The 17,494-nt window shown below is 40.2% G+C and overlaps 1 protein-coding gene across 2 annotated transcripts in view; it reads left to right on the forward strand.

Annotated features, from left to right (window-relative positions):
• TRAPPC10 (trafficking protein particle complex subunit 10) overlaps window positions 1-17,494 on the forward strand; it is a 58,613-nt gene that overhangs the window by 26,508 nt on the left and 14,611 nt on the right. For both annotated transcript variants that reach the window (XM_048493331.1, XM_048493330.1), the window contains exons 9-14: window positions 895-1,009; window positions 2,018-2,094; window positions 4,433-4,524; window positions 5,224-5,364; window positions 8,227-8,339; window positions 10,046-10,560. In XM_048493331.1, the coding sequence (XP_048349288.1) occupies window positions 895-1,009; window positions 2,018-2,094; window positions 4,433-4,524; window positions 5,224-5,364; window positions 8,227-8,339; window positions 10,046-10,560 (1,053 nt within the window). The remainder of the gene's footprint in view (window positions 1-894; window positions 1,010-2,017; window positions 2,095-4,432; window positions 4,525-5,223; window positions 5,365-8,226; window positions 8,340-10,045; window positions 10,561-17,494) is intronic.

The raw sequence follows: 17,494 nt of genomic DNA on the forward strand, positions 1-17,494 counted from the left end.
AACTTGCTTCTCTTTTGCCACCATTTGTGTTCCCTCTCATATTCTTCATCAGTCAAACTGGACTTCCATTTTCTAAAAGACGTTTTCTTTTTTCTGATAATTTCCTCAACCTCTCTTGTTAACCATGGTGGCTTTCTTTTGGACTGGGTGCTGCCTTTTCTAACCTGTGGAACACATTCCAGCTGAGCTTTTATTACTGTGTTTTTAAATAACCTCCAAGCATCCTGGACAGTTTTGACTCTCTTGAGTTTCCCTTTCAGCTTCCTGCGCACTATCCCCCTCATCTTTGAGAAATTGCCCTTTCTGAAGGCAAATGTAACTACATTAGTAGTTGCCACTTGTTCACATGCTGAGATACTGAATCTGACAGCATTGTGGTCGCTGTTCCCTATCGGCTCAACAACACTGACTTCCTGCACCAGGTCCTGGGTCCCACATAGAATTAGATCTAGGATCACCTCTCCCCTGGTTGGTTCCACAACCATCTGCTCTAAGCCACAGTCATTTAGCATATCCAGGAATGCTCTCTCCTTACTATGACCTGAACATGCATTTTTCCAGTTTATATGGGGATAGTTAAAATCACCCATTACCACTACATTTTTGTTTTTGTTGGCCTCTCTAATTTCTTTTTCCATCTCAGAATCCTCTTGTGCACTTTGGTCAGGGGGACGATAATATATTCCTAATATTAAACTGTCCTTCACACCTGGTATTGATATCCACAGTGATTCTGTAGGGGAACCAGCTCCCCTTGCATTGTCTATTTTATGTGATACTATGCTCTCTTTGATGTAAAGGGCAACTCCACCCCCTGGTCATATGTATGTTGCCCTCAAAAGCAGTAATTCTGTTTGTGCCATCTGAATGTAGTAACGTGATCTGTTTCTACAGCTAAAATCTCTGGGCTACCTGTGTGGGCTTGTATCAGAAAATGGGCCCAATTCAGAAGATCTTAATAGAACAGTTGATCTTTTAGCAGGACTTGGAGCAGAACGCCCTGAAACAGGTACCACTGACAGCTTTTACCAAATGATTTAAATGTGACTGCTTTTCCAATAATCTTGATTTGAGGTAACTCCACTACCAACATGTAAAGGACAGTGTGTTTCCTCATTAGGAAGATGTATTTGATAATAAGATAGTGTTCTATAAATTGGTGAAAGAGGCTGTGACAGTTGAGAAAGCTGAGGAGGAAAAAAGAATAATGATGGGATTAGAAGGGTGTGAGAATAGAAAAGAGAGGCTGAAAAGAGGGAGCAGAAAAGCAAACCAGAGAGAGACCTGAATTTTGAAGAAATTTGTTAGGATCCATAAATTGAGGGGTTGGATTATTAACCACATCATTATTAATAGTTGCCCCTGAATCTTGTAGCATTTGCAGAGAACTTGGAGGAGGGTGTGTCCTGATGCTGGGCTTTTGCAGATGATGCGAACAGTTTCTTGCCTCTGGTGCCTTATGCAAAAGGAAGGCTAGAAATCATTCCTCTTTTCTGTTACCCAGGTTCTTTGGGCAGGCTGTTAGCTTGTTTTCTGAATACCAGCAGTTACCACCTGAAATGAATATCAAAGCATCATTGTTTTCTTCTCAAAATAGGGAACAGTAGATGAAGAGGTCGAAATATCAGGAATGGTGTAAATGAAACATCTTCCAAACTGCAGTGTACATGGGAAGAAAGAGAGAGAGAGAGAGATCTGCTTCCTGCCCTCTTCAGCAACCTGGCCCAAATTTTAGGAGCCTCTGCCTGCTTGCATACTTAGATTTTTGCATCTCTGTTTATAGGCAGCATATTTGGCTTGTGTAATGCAAGTGGAGTTTTCACTGGGTCAGATATCCTGATTACAAAATTTGTCACATCACTCTAGAAGAAATCTTTTTCAAACTCACATAATGTTAATGCATGTCAGATCTTAAATCTAATGCAGTAACACCACTGGTGTTTTCCTGGTCATATGTATGTTGCCCTCAAAAGCAGTAATTCTTTGTAATATGACATATCCTGTTTTACTTTTGAAGCCAATACAGCACAGTCTCCTTATAAGAAATTGAAAGAGGCCTTATCATCTGTAGAAGCTTTTGAAAAGCACTATTTAGTAAGTATGCCTTATTAATATTCTATGTATACATGCTAAATAAGAGACAAGTATAGTAGTAAATTTATAATAGGCACTTGTGTTGGATATATTTGTTGGACTGATGGACACATTTTCAACATAGAACTAGGTACCGTATATAAGTTGACTTTTTCGGCACATTTTTTGTGCTGAAAAAGCCCCCCTCGACTTATAAAGTCTATGCATTAAGCAGGAGTAGTGTATTTTAAAAAAAATATTTTAGGGAGTTTTACTTTTGTCAGCCACCATAGAGGCTCAGAAGTTTTGAGCTAAGCGGCACAATAATTCTTTCCTCAGGCTATTATCAGGGCAAGTGACACTCCCTGATTATACTCTGAAGCCAGGGTTTGATTAAAGCTTTGGTTCAGGGGGTCCAAAGGTTATGAACCCCCCCCAAAGGGGGTGCCCCCCATCCCCCCATTGTTTTCCAATGAGAGCTTCTTATAGTAGATGGGGCTGGACCCTTTTGAGGGGTCCATAACTCTTTGAGACCCCCTGAACCAAGCACTTCACTCTAAGGCTTCCTGGGTGGTAGGTCACCAGAGGGTCTCCTAAAGATACTCTTGAAATGTTGGTAACCAAGCTAGCTATAAACATTCCTCCCTGACAGGCACCCTTGCAGAATTTCCCCAGATTCTCCCTTTAAATCACCCCCTCCCTTCTGAGTGGATTTAAAGGGAGAATCAGGGCTTACAGAGCTAGTTTACTGTTTTTCTTTGAAATAAATATTCAAAAACATTTAACCTACTGATACCTCAATTAATGTAATTTTATTGGTATCTATTTTTATTTTTGAAATTTACCAGTAGCTGCTGCATTTCCCACCCCTCGACTCTATATACACGGAAGTCAATAAGTTTTCCCAATTTTTTTGTGGTAAAATTAGGTGCCTCGACTTATATGCGGGTTGACTTATACACTAGTATATACGGTACTAAGCTTATGGACTGTTTTAAGAAATACAAGATTATCAGAGATGGGAAGCACTTTCAGTATACTGAATAAAAGAAATGTAACGTTTTGGAAATGAATGAAAATTAATAGCAGTTAAAATATTGTTTGTAGTACTCCTTTAATGCTAAGTAGGAGTGTGGGTATTTTGGACCCGTATCAGTATTTCTGAATTCCAATACCAATATGATATTCAGGTTTTTTCAGGTTTACAAATTTTTCAGATCCATTATATCCTATGTGGAAGCTTTCCAGGTGGCTGTTGGGGATATTTTTAAAGATATAGGCACCAAAATTGCAGGGGTTGCTGCTGGTGCTTGTCCTTTAACTAACCTTTAAATTTCAAGTAGATTGAACCAAGGGGTCCAATTCTGTGGGCCCTGAAGAGGGTGGGGTAAACCATCCTCCATTATTTCCTATATAGGGAGGAAAAAACCTCCCCAAGCTGCTTCCAGAGCAAAAGCCATGCCTGCAAGCAGCAATCACTGGTCAAATAATTCCTTGCATGGAAGAACCAACACAACAAGCCCAACAGAACCTTTGCAGAACTCAGTGATCTCAATAGAACCAGAAGCCAGTGTACCAAGCCAAACAGAACCAAAATCAAACCAAAGGACATCTGCAGTGGAAATGAAAGGTGGGGGTGCACTTTTGCAAGACCAGCGGAACCAATTGTAACATGCAAAAGCCCAGCAGAACCTAGTGCCACTGTAGTAGCATAAGCTCCACAGGACTAATGTCAGATCAGAGAATCTCTCATGTGGAAACAAGTCGGGAGTTGCACTGTTGCTAAGCCAGCAGAACAAATGGCAATCTACAGAATGCCCAACAGAATCCAGTGCCACTGTGGCAGTGCAAACTCAACAGAACTAATGTGAATCCACAACACAACAAACAAAGCAGTAAACAACACTCTCACACCTGCAGAGGGGATGTAAACAAAGAAAAAAACCTCTCTTGAATCTGACAAGTCACTTGAAATTGACACAAGCAACATAGCAAGCCAGTAGAACCCCCCTTCACAAGATACAAAAAGAAAGGTGTGGGGCGGGGAGCGAGGTAGGAAAAACAGTCCCCGGAAGCCTGGAAACTTTGGCTCCTCATCTTCCTGGTGAATGCCAAATATTTCTAGGATTTTGAGACCTTCCACATATGGAGCTTTTTGGATTTGGAGAAGACTAACACTTAGGATTTGTTATAATTTAATGTCAGGGTGTTATTTGCGCAGTAGATGGCGAAGACTTGGAGGAGTCTGTGTAGGCCCACCTAAGTCCGAGACCGTAGGACTGTGTCGTCCACATATAGAAGCACTTGGATGGGACTTTGTCCAAGTTTTTCCTAAAACTTTATCTTTTTTCTTTCATAGGATCTTTCCCATGCCACCATTGAAATGTACACAAATATTGGACGAGTCCGCTCAGCTAAGCTTGTTGGAAAGGATCTGGCAGAGTTCTACATGTAAAGAAAATTTTAAATTATATGTGATTTACAACTTAAGCTTTTAAAATAATTTTTCAGCCTAATTAAAACTTAAATTGTTAATTATTTGTTTTGAAATATATTCTGAAAGGGTCATGTCTAAGACCACTACAATTTAGGAATATCTTCAAAGTAAAGACAAGACAAAAATCGTCACTAGCTCAGTAGTCAGCATCTCCATGCTACAATAGACCCTTGCTCAGAGTAGCTCATCAACTCTACTGATAGCTTACATCCCCACCTTCCATTCCCTTTTCCTTTTGCAGGAATATGGAATCTCAGTCAAGGGAAGAATTGTGTTGTAGTTCAGAAATGTACAACAGGCAGTACAGACATTAAATTTTATAGGAAGACAGCTGTGGTACAGGAGAAATGAGATTTTCTGTCAGTTCATTTATGGCTGATATAACTGGTTAGAGACTGAAAAGTTTTCAAATATTGTAACAATTTGCCTCATGTACACTGAGCATTTCAATACTAACTGTGTGATCCTATGCAGAGTTACTCCAGCTTAAGCCCATTGAAATGAATTGACTTAGACTGGAGTAAATCTCTTTAGGATTGTACTGCAAGTTACTCTTTACTTGTTTTATTAGTCTTTCATATTTTTTAGCAGGGACAATTTAAGTATTAAACTGCTGTTTTTCCTTTCTTCGCCCACGTGTGATTCTTCCAAAGGAAGAAGAGGAGTCCCCAAAAGGCTGAAGTATATCTTCAAGGAGCATTGAAAACCTACCTTTCTGAGGGCTGGCCATTGCTTATTACACATACACGGAAGCAACTAGCAGAATGTCAGAAACACCTTGGACAAATTGAAAAGTATCCTTCAAAAGAAGAGGAAGGTTGTGGGTCGATTTACTGGGAAAGGGTGTGGAGGAGAAGCTAACTTATGTCTGAACAGAAGCTTTCTTCCATGCCCGTAGCTGTTAAAGCCAGAGAATTTTTGATAAAAATCATGTGGTCCAAGTTAGCATTTAGGGCCACCAAGCAAGGCAGAGAGCTTTGCACGTAATGATCAATGAAAGGAGTCAACAAAAATATGTATTTGTGTGTGAATGAATAGAATGTATGTTAAGTGGTAGAGAGAAGCTATTAAGAAACCAATGCAAGAGGAGGTAATCAAATGTTACAGGGTTGATGAATGGTAGTTACTGAAAAATTATTAGATAGATTTCTCTTAGAAGCCATACTGATTCTATCCCTGAGTAGAGCCTCTTCCTCTAATGCTTAATAATTCTGTAACTATAGCTCTGTCTTTAATAACAGTTTTCCCCAATCTACACACATTTGATTAATTGTCCTTCAACTTCCTGTATTCCTTTTTAAGGATTGGCAATATATTTGCTGTTTCCTAATTCATTCCTCACTGGCCAGATTTACTAAGAAGTTGTATATTTTTGTTAAGAAATCAACAATTTCATCCTAGATTTCCTCAAAAGACCTTAGGTATATATAATCCAGATTTGATGGCTTATGTTTTTGGGCATTATTCCCAGAGCTAGTCTCCTCTATTTGACTCAGTTCTTCAGGTGCCATCTCTGAGAAGATTGGTTCCAGCATCAGAAACTTCCTCACAGTTTCCTCAATGAAAAGTGACAGTGTTAATTCAGTGTATTGTCAAAGGCTTTCACAGCTGGAATCACTGGGTGGTGTGTGGTTTCCAGGCTGTATGGCTGTGTTCTAGTAGCATTTTATCCTGACATTTCACCTGCATCTGTGGCTGGCATCTTCAGAGATGCTAGCCACAGATCCAGGCGAAATGTCAGGAGAAAATGCTATTAGAACACGGCCATATAGCCCAGAAACCCCACAACACCCCAATGTTAATTCACTTTCTGTGCAATTTCTCTGGCTGCCTTTTGTAAGTCTTTCCTTCGTCATCTAATACAGGGGTAGGCAGAAAATCATTTGGGATTTACTCTCCAAGAAGTTAAAAGTAGCTCTCTGCACCTCTTCCCAGGTTGCTGCAATCACTCTTATCCTTCCCTTTGAAGCTACTGGAGCAGCTTCTCTCCTTGTTCTGTTTTGCACAAAGTAAAAGGCAGCAGGCAACACACATACCTTTGGTGCAGAAAATAGCACCAGCAGTATTTCTCCCTTCTTCCTGTCCTCTGTGTGCATTCTCACACACACATCCTTGCTTTGGATGGAAAAGGAGCATGCTGTGAACTCTTTCCCCTTTCATCAAAACTATTATTTTCTTATTCCAGCGGAGCTATTTTTACCATTAAGAGGTTTCTCCTAATATTTAGTGGAAGTCTACTTTCTTGCAAGTCATGCTTATTACATCCCTGCCCTCTGGACTTGCAGACAAGTCTTTGCTTGTTGAAGGAGAGCCATGTTCCCCTTCAGACTTCTTCGTAACATCTCCAGTTCCTTCAACATTTTCTTATGGTACTTGTTTTCCCAGTCTCTGCTCATCCTTGTTTCTCTCTCCATAACTTGTACCAGTATGTCTGTATCCTCAAAGTACATTGCCCAGAACTCAACACTCCACTTCCAGTAAGGAATGACTAGCACTGAATAGAATGGAACTATCACTACTTGTGATTTGAACTCTGTGCTTCTGTTGTGCATCCTAAAAATTACATTTGCCTCCCCCGCCACCTCATCATATGATATGGCTGGCTTGTAATTGATTGCAACCCCCAAATCCTTTTCACTTGTGCTGCTAATTTGTGGGAGTTCTTAATTGTGACTGAAATTTAAGGCCAGTCTAAACTCGTGGCTAACATCAGATGGGAGATACAAGATACAGAGATCCACTTCTGGAATGCCGAGCTGGTTACTATATACACTGACACTATTGGAGGATCTTAATATCTTGCCTTAAAGTGGCAGAAAAAACAGTCTGTGGCCAAGACAGGCTCCGCAGTACAAAAGTTCCTCTTGATAATACATTTGTCCACTTTCTTTTCTTTAAAAATTTGAAGACCCTTTTGTCATTAGTTTTAAGATGGTCTCCTGTTGTAGTCTTGTACCTTGTTGCTCTTTTGAAGCAACCGTTCCCCTGGCAATTCCCAAGTGTGGAACTGTCTAGTCATTGTGTTGTTGAAGGCTTTCATGGCCGGAATCACTTGGGTGCTGTGTGGTTTCCGGGCTGTATGGCCGTTTTCTAGCAGCATTCTCTCCTGACGTTTCGCCTGCATCTGTGGCTGGCATCTTCAGAGGATCTGATGTTGGGAAAGCATGCTTTCCCAACATCAGATCCTCTGAAGATGCCAGCCACAGATGCAGGCGAAACGTCAGGAGAGAATGCTGCTAGAACACGGCCATACAGCCCAGAAACCACACAGCACCCAAATATGTAGTCATTTTCAGAAGATAGTCATATTGATCTGCAGGAGAACAGTTAGATTTGGTATCTTTTCTGCTCCCTTCTGTTTAATTGCTTTAAATAGTTTATTGTTGCTGTTTTATATTAAGTAGAATGTTTGCCAGTATATTACTACTATACAAGATAATTTTAAAGTGTATTGATTTAATTTTTATTTAAATTTTTGCCCCACACTTGACCTTAACTCCCTCAGAATAAAATGATCACAGTACAATAACATTAACAGATGCAGCATATTTCATAAGTTTGATGGAAAAGGTTTGTGTAAATATTTAAGAATAAAATATTAATTCATTTTGTCTGTACATCACAATTTCTTTTGCTGTGCCTGAACTCTGTGCCAGCTATCTCCAGACAAGCAGCCTTTTAGCTGCTGATACTAACTTAACAGAAGAAGAGCGCAAACACTTTTGCCAAGAGATCTTAAATTTTGCCAAACAGCCCTCAGATGGCAAAGGTAAGACTTCTGGGAAAAAAACTAGTTATAAAATTTCATCACTTTCATATAATGAGCTGCTGAAGCAAGACTTGGGTTCTCTAGCATGTCTTCACCTTTTTATTAGTAACTTTCTGCATGTGCTGGTGTTTGCATTTTTCTTTTTAATGTTTCCTCAGCTGTAACATACTGCCCTATTTTCATCAGGTATCTTTATTTGATTATCAGCAATTTCAGGAAGTTAAGAGTGTAGCATGGCATCCTGATTCTGATTGCAGAGGGAATGGGAGATTAATGAATAACTGTCAAATTGTTCCTCCCTGAGACCCTTCTAAAAACAGGAGCTAAAGAAGTTGTCATGTGAAATGGGGAGACCTGCCTTCCCCCTGTAATTTTAACACAAGTTCTGACTTTAAGCAGTATGTGTTCATATTACGATTCTGCAGGCAGACATACATTTGCATAATATGGTTGTGGTATTCAGTTTTCGTTTTCTACTAAAACCAAGTTGCTAGTCTTTATGATAGTGAAAATATACTTGAAAAGACATAAACAGTGTCTGCTAGAGCTGAAGTGTTGGGTTGAACACAGAGGCGTAGCTCCAAGGGATGTGTGTGTGTGTGCGCAACACACCAGGTATGCACCCCTGTGGGGGCATGGCACGGACGGGGGTGGGACAGGGTGGAGGACGCATTGGTGCATTGGGCGCTTTCCCCCTTACTATGCCTCTGGTTGAACATGTTTCCTAGTGGCTGGGTGTGAGTTGGTGGGGTCAGTATGTCAGTGCTTTGCATAGCCCAGGGGTCTGCAACCTGTGGCTCTCCAGATGTTCATGTACTACAAATCCCATCATCCCTTGCCAGCATGGCCAACTGGCATAGCCCTTGTCACTCCCCATAGCAACCAAAAGCAAAGAACACACATATACATTTTGTATAAGCTATGCAGGTTACAGAATTGTGCTTTTCTGGGCTCAGGATTTTAATTATCTTGGTTCTGAGCATGTACAGCCTCTAAGTTCATCTGGATACTACCATCTGTAGAGGGAAAAGCAGTGTGATTAAGGAGAGGGTCCAAACAGCTTTATCACGAAAGCTCAACAATCTAGACTTTGCAGCAGATGCCACAAGGCCCTCATAAAAATGTCACTGCTGTGCATGACTGGAGGGTCCATGATTCAGTACTGTTTGGAGGAGAAGTTTGGAGGAGAAGTCGATTTATGGCTACCAATCTTGATCCTCTTTGATCTTAGATTGCAAATGCCTTAACAGACCAGGTGATCGGGAGCAACAGCCGCAGAAGGCCATTGCGTTCACATCCTACATGTGAGCTCCCAAAGGCACCTGGTGGGCCACTGCGAGTAGCAGAGAGCTGGACTAGATGGACTTTGGTCTGATCCAGCTGGCTTGTTCTTATGTTCTTATGTTCTTACTAGAGGATCTGGTTTGCCTACAGAAGGAACCAGGTTCAGTCCCCAGTTAAAAGGATCAGGTAATCGGTTAAAACCTCTGAGCCCCTAGTGAGAGCCAGAGCTGACAATACTATGATGAGCCGGTGGTGTGACAGCTGTGTGCTGTAAATCTTGATTCTTCCAGATTAATATTCTGACCTTGATTAGCCACTCTTTTAAGAGGAGACATTTCTTCTCATCTTATGGTTACTGGTGACAGAAAGCATGAGTTTGGTTACACTGAAATGCTCAGCATTCACTTTTATCTTCATTTCAGGTCAGAAAGTTATCCTGTCCATGCATCCCTTCGCACAGTTGAAGAACCTACATTTTGATCCTCCTAATGCCGTGATCCACGTGGGTGGAACCTTGTCAATTGAGCTGACTCTGGTAAACCAGATGCCCGTCACGGTCAATGTGGATCAGATTGCCATCAATGTCCATTTTAACATTGAAAAAAATAGCTACCGGAAGACAGCTGAATGGCTCACAAAACACAAGATATCCAATGGTATTATCAACTTTCCAAATGAAGTTGTAGGTTTCTCTCTCTCAAGAAGTAGTGTGCCGATGTTGGAGTTGTATGAGATGTATGAAAGGAGCCCCTCGGATAATTCTTTGAACACGACAGGCATCATCTGCAAAAATGTGCACATGCTGTTACGGAGGCAGGAGAGCAGTTCTTCTCTGGAATTACCCACAGGGCTTACTCTTGAAGATGGTGCCCATGTGTTAAAATGTAGCAACTTAATACTGGAACCAGGGGTCAATAAATTAACTTTCAGAACTCAGGTATGTTTTTCGAGAAGGCAGTATTGCCCTCTCGCCACAGCTTTACAACTTGGCTCATTCTACATTGCACCCCTCTTGAACCAAACCTTGGCTTCTCTGGATGGCTGGCAGATTCTGTGATGCAACTATAGAAAGCCAGGATGGCACTCGTCAAAATCACTTAACTTATTATTTTAGTTCTTGTTGCTTTTTTGAAGTTTAACTATTTCGTTAATAGCTAGAATTAAAATAAATATCCCATCTTTTCCCAACTATAGTATTCATTGTCAGAAAGAAAGCAGAAAAGGTAAGATTGTTTTGACTCTGATGAGAGTTTCTGAGAACTAGTTTTAAGATGGTTAAAGTGGTGAAGTGTTGTTTATTTATCTGTTAGTTTTATAACCCACCAGTCCCCTGTCAAGGAAGGCTCAGAGCAGCATACAACAATAATAAGTCCCATGCAAAGGGCCAGGCACCTGGATGCAGTGCCACAGGCACTCCACCTCATCATTCCCAAGGGGGCTTTCCAGTGGCGTGGAAAGGAAAAACAAAAAAGCCTCCCTACCACCAGAAAGCTCCCATTGGGCTTAATGGATTTATGCAACCAGAATGTTGCTGTCCAAACCCTGGCTACTGATGTAACAAAGGCAAGAGCCGGGTAGAAGCTGACTGTTGTCAGTTCCCCCACCAGCCATGCCTCTGGATTGCCCCTACTACAGCTGGGTCACAGAAACACTGGCGTAGTGCTCAGCGCTGTGTTCCACCACCATGGAAGGCCTTGGCAGCTGCCCACCAAAGCAAGTTCTCCAGAAAGGGCAAATCTGCTGATGCAGCTCCACATCACTCCTAGTGGCATATTCAAACCCCACACACATACTCCTGAATGCCATACAGTAAAATGTATCACATTACTGTATCAGTTCTTGGCACCTCAACCAACAGATCATAAACCAATACAGAGGGAAGGAACAAATCAAGAAAGGATAAAGTAAGGTTATGAAAACAGTGACAATGGAAGGAAAGTGAAGGAATGAAAGGGAAAGAAAGGGAAGGGGGAAGAGAGATGGATACTGTTGCTGTATGCCTGGCAATACATCTCCATTTTACAAGTCCCATAGAGCCCAGGTCTTGCTTTGAAGAGCATTCCTCCAGGCTGAGGCCAGAGCTGAAAAGGTTCTACCTGGGGTTGAGGACAGCCAGACGTTTTTCAGGCCGGGGACCATCAGTACATTCTTCCTTGCTGAGCATAATATTGTTTGGGGGGTATATTGGAAACATTTTAATGATTTTTAAAAATTGAAATATTGTAATCAGTTACAGGTAATAAGTTCTGCACATTCTGTCTTTGCTGTTTTGTTAGTGTACAGAATCTACAAAGATCTGTCTAATATATAGCATGATGCTTAAAGAATCCTCTTCTCTAAGCACTGTTTTTTAGCTTTCTGTGCTTCAGTCAGTGTATTTATTTTCTTCTGAAACTAGCTTTGCCCTAAATGCAGAACTTGAGACATTAAAATACAACCATGCACTTATTTATTACTTACTTTATATATAGCCTGCCTGCCTGCCTTGTCAAAACTCAAGATGGATTACAAAACATCTTAAAAGTTCAGAGAGCATCGTGCAACACTGGGCTATTTTGACATGTGACCAAGCAGCTATCTCATACGTACGGTTGGTCAGCTTAAGGGGGAACTGTATTTGGCTCTGCACAACCACACCATGTGGAATAGCTTGCCTGAGGAGGTCAGGAAGGCTTCCATTTTCCTGGCTTTCCATGAACTATGCAAAACTGAATTATTCAAGAGGGCTTTTCTATGCAGGCAATAGGGTAGCCCTGTATAAAAGGATCCACCAGGTTACTTGGATAAATTATTGGGGACTGTACTACTGTGTATACTTTTTTTGTGGATTGGATCATGTAACACTTAAGCTTTGTTTCAGTTCTATTTTTAGACTTTTGGTAGGTTCTGCAGCCCAAATCCTATTTCATTGTTTACTGAATGTCTCATCTTGTGAACTGTATTGACTGACTGTGTAATCTTCCCTGACTCCCAGGGAGAAAGACAGACTATAAATAATGTAAATAAATAATAGAATATTCACATGTGAAGTGAACATGTTCAATGAGTACAGTTTGGACAACTGAGACATTTCTGATCTTGAGAGGAATAGAAGGATTGTTTAAAAAGTGAACCAACTATATATACCATTGTACCTGCGAATGCCGAATTGTACCATTTATTTCCTGTCCTCCTGGTTGCTGCCAAGGCAGCTTACACAATATAAATATAACTAGGTTAGAAATTAACCCTGATCTCATGTTGCTAGAGCTATGGCTCAGTAGCAGCTGTCTCATTCTCTCTCCCTCTCCAGTAGAATAGCTAACCACTGATGAATTCTGGGAAGGAGGGACCAAGTGACAGGTGGGCCAGTCAGAAACCCCTCTCTTCTCCCCTTCTCAGGGTGTTATTCTTGTAGGGGCACTTAAGAGTGTTTCAGAGACCCAAATAAACACTTCTTCATACATAGGATCTTACTTTTGAGTTGAATGCATTAGTCTAGGCTTAGAAATGTGTGCACAGATAACTTTTTTACTGATTCTGTTATTTAACATACCATTTGCTTCATGTATTCAAGACATTGTGCAACAGTTTTGAAACAGACAGTTTGTAAAGATATTCAAAGAGCTTCAATAGTCATAATTTGAAAGCAGCTGTGGCTGTTGTTTCACTATGAATCTTCCATGGTGTTGCATATTCACTTGTGGTTTTAAAAAATATGTAGTGGCATGTGGGAATCTGCAAAGACTTGCAGGAAGAATGTCATTCCCCTCCCCCACTATTGCATCTTTCTCTTTCCTGAAAGCCCTCCTAGCCTCTCCCATTTTCCTGTTTCCTTCTCTCTTGTAGGGCCTGGCTGTGTGGTGCTGGCTACTGGGCCAAGTTCACTTGCATAGGAGGGAACCCTCAAGGACTTGTGGGGTGGCACCTCACTTTTCCTTCTATCCCCTTTCTCACCCAATTTTCTCGTTCCATCCTCCTGGCACCTGCCATAACATCTGCCCTTTCCTTGCCTCATGTACTCCTCAGCCATTCAGCAGCCTTCCCGTTATCTGCCTCCCATCTTCAGCTATATTTATCATTTATTTTATTTATTCCCACCTTTCCCCATAGTGGGAACCAAAACAGCTTCTATTCTTCTCCTCTTCTATTGTCAGCACAACAACCCTGTGCAGGTTAGGCAGAAGTATGTGACTGGCTCCAAATCACCAAGTGGGCTTCCACAGCAAGATGGGGATTCAAACCTGGGTATCCCTGACCCTGCTCTGAAGCTCTAACTGCTGCACCACACTAGCTTTCATTAAGTGGCTGCTGTTGAACAGTAGCAAGTAGCTAGGGCTAGTTGAGTACTGCAAGTTGGGCAGTATCAGGTCACCCAGAAGCTGCTTCTAGGCCTAGGGTTGTCCATCTCCAGATGATACCTGAAGATTTCCCAGAGTAACAACTGAACTCTAGATGACAGAGATCTGTACCCCTGGAGAAAAAACTGCTTTGGAGAGTGGGCTGTATGAAACTATATTCAACTGAGGCCTCTCCTCCCCCAAACCCTGGCTTCCTCAGATTCTACCACAAAATCTCCAGGAATTTCCCAACCTGCAGCTGGCAATCCTAGTCAAGTCTGGCCCCGTATCCTCCCTCAAAGACCAAGATAGCTTGGAAGAGGCTCCGCTTCCTCCCCTTGCTTTTATTGACACAACCAAACCTTGGAATGCTGTGGAGAATCTGTTGCTTAAAGCTACAGGTGCTACTTTAATCCTTTTTGAGTTCTTAAAAATTCCTAATTTGTTTGTTTGCTTTTTAGATTTCACATTTTTTTAAAAAAACCTGGGGCCCTTTCCAGGTTTGCAGAAAGATCTGTCTTGTCCATTTACAGCTCCACAAAATGGATTTAAGTATCCGAAGATTTGGATAACTTTGCTATTAGAATATAAGATGATATGTTCAGTGAAAATGCATACAGTATGTATAAGGAGAAAGACAGTGGTCATCTAAGTTGATACCCCTGACAAAACAACATTGAAAAAATGTTTCTTTTTTGTAAGAAATTGGTATTTAGGGATCATTATTGACATATCACATTCCCCCTCTCTTGATGTCCTGAGTTTTCATAAATTCAATCCTTTTTTAATATGAGAGACTAGGATATCATTCCATTTTTATCAATCACTGAGCTCTTTACATGTGCTCATTTGAATAAAACAGTATAGGCATGTAGTCTGAGTATATAAAGAATATAAATACCAGAACCAGACCAAACCAAATACCAAACCATCTTGAGCCATCTTCTGTGCACTAAATGGGAAAGGAACTGAATTGAAAGTAAACAGTCTCCCTAAAGGCTAGCTTTTTTAAAAACACTTCTTCAAGCTCTTCCAGCTTTACTTTGCATCCATGATATAGCAGTGTACAAAGTTTTACTCTTTGAATGCTATTGAATAACAACTGTTGAGAACAGTGAAGCATTTCTCCTTATCTAGAGATGTGAATTAGAAAATTATTCATTGCTGTATTTTTCAGGTTGAAAATTTTCTATTTCTTAAGGTTTATTGTTTCATAAACAAACAATAAAATGGTAGTAGTGAAAAGTGCCATCAAGTCACAGCTGACTTTCAAGGAAAGAATTGCAGAGGTGGTTTGCCACTTCCTCAAAGACATGGGCTGAGAGAGTTCTGAGCAAAATGTGAATGGCAAATGGATAGTATCACAGAAGTTTGGCAGTTTCAAAGTTGTGATTTGTATGTTTCAAGTGATTATCCCTAGAAATTGTTAGAAAAATAAATGTATGCTTTATTGATTTGTAAACCTGAGCAGGGATGAGAAGACCAGAAAAACATCTAATTGTTTTTTTTGAAAGCCAAAAATTTACCGGGTATAAGGATACTGTACTGTTACATGTTTTCTTTAAATAATGTAAAGGAAATGCTGCCACCTTTTTTCTGTAAATGTGCAAAGTACATTCTGCAGAAACAAATGTGTTAACTGACATTATAAGGAACTGAGCTTGTCAGTTAATCAGATATGCTGCTTAACAAAGTTTTTATCCAGTTGCAGCCCAGTTGTTCAGTCCGCATGCTGGTTACCAAAGCTTTTAATTATTTTGTCTTAACGTTTTACAGCCATTATTCCAGTTAAGATAATTTACACATAAGCTTTGAATTTGTTTAAATACCAATTCTCCCCCCACTAAAAATATTTCAGTTAATTGTTTGTAGTTGCTGAGTCATAAGGTCAACATCAGGTACTTTTTACTTTTAAAATAGATTTACTAAAAAAAAAAAAAAGCCAAAGATGCTAAATGGATCATACTCTATTTAGGACATAAGGTAATTTTCTAATTCTCATTTCTCCAATAAACCATATTTGCTGTTCTTATCCTTAGTTGTTCTCAAGAATTATTATCTACGCAAGCATTGTTGAGTACAGATTATTTTGTATCATTAGTTTTCATTGTTTCGTACCAAGAAGTTCTGAATGTTCTGTGACTGCTGGGTGATGTGAGTGCCAGCAAACTGAAATATATCTGTGTTTGTTTGGATGATAGGGAACAATCATCAGTGGATATACTTTTGAATCATTGTTCATATATTTTGTACTCATGCACAACCCTTTCCTTTATTTGCAAGTGCTGTATGTGGCCAGAAGGTCACATACCTATTACAACACTCAAATTACTAAATGGTTCCTCACTAAATATATTATTTGTACACTACTTTTCTTCTCAATAGAGACCCAAGGAGGCTGACTTGGTTTCCCCCCTCCTTTATTATTTTTCTCACAATAACCCAAAAAAGTAGGTTATGTTGAGAAAGGTTGACTGGCCAAAGATAATCCAGTGAGTTTCTGCAGCACGGAGAAGGATTGAGATGGTCTCCCAGATTCTATCCTGACACTTTTAACCACTATGTCACAATGGATTCATTAACCATTATTGTTTTTACACACACACACACACACACACACACACACACACACACACACACATCGTACCAAGAAGTTCTGAATGTTCTGTGACTGCTGGGTGATGTGAGTGCCAGCAAACTGAAATATATCTGTGTTTGTTTGGATGATAGGGAACAATCATCAGTGGATATACTTTTGAATCATTGTTCATATATTTTGTACTCATGCACAACCCTTTCCTTTATTTGCAAGTGCTGTATGTGGCCAGAAGGTCACATACCTATTACAACACTCAAATTACTAAATGGTTCCTCACTAAATATATTATTTGTACACTACTTTTCTTCTCAATAGAGACCCAAGGAGGCTGACTTGGTTTCCCCCCTCCTTTATTATTTTTCTCACAATAACCCAAAAAAGTAGGTTATGTTGAGAAAGGTTGACTGGCCAAAGATAATCCAGTGAGTTTCTGCAGCACGGAGAAGGATTGAGATGGTCTCCCAGATTCTATCCTGACACTTTTAACCACTATGTCACAATGGATTCATTAACCATTATTGTTTTTACACACACACACACACACACACACACACACACACACACACACACACACACACACACACACACACACACACACACACACACACACACACACACACACGTTATATATATATATATATACACTTGTTTTATATATATATACACACACACACACACACACACACACACTTGTAATATTATATCAGCAAGTTCTTAAAATGATTATGTATATTTCCACTGATGACTCTACCATACTAAGTACTGATATAAAAGCTGATTTAGGAACATGAGCCAAACAAGCAATCTTGGAACAGCCTCCTTGAAAACTATCATTGTTGATGAGCTTCTTGTGTACTTGGAAAAATCTGTGAATCTGTGTCTCAAAACAAACATTATTGCTGACATATTTATTAGTCTAATGGAATGAGTGATGCTTCCTGGTTCTTAGATTC

Source organism: Sphaerodactylus townsendi, linkage group LG04, assembly GCF_021028975.2.
Source record: "Sphaerodactylus townsendi isolate TG3544 linkage group LG04, MPM_Stown_v2.3, whole genome shotgun sequence".
NCBI classification, from domain to species: Eukaryota; Metazoa; Chordata; class Lepidosauria; order Squamata; family Sphaerodactylidae; genus Sphaerodactylus; species Sphaerodactylus townsendi.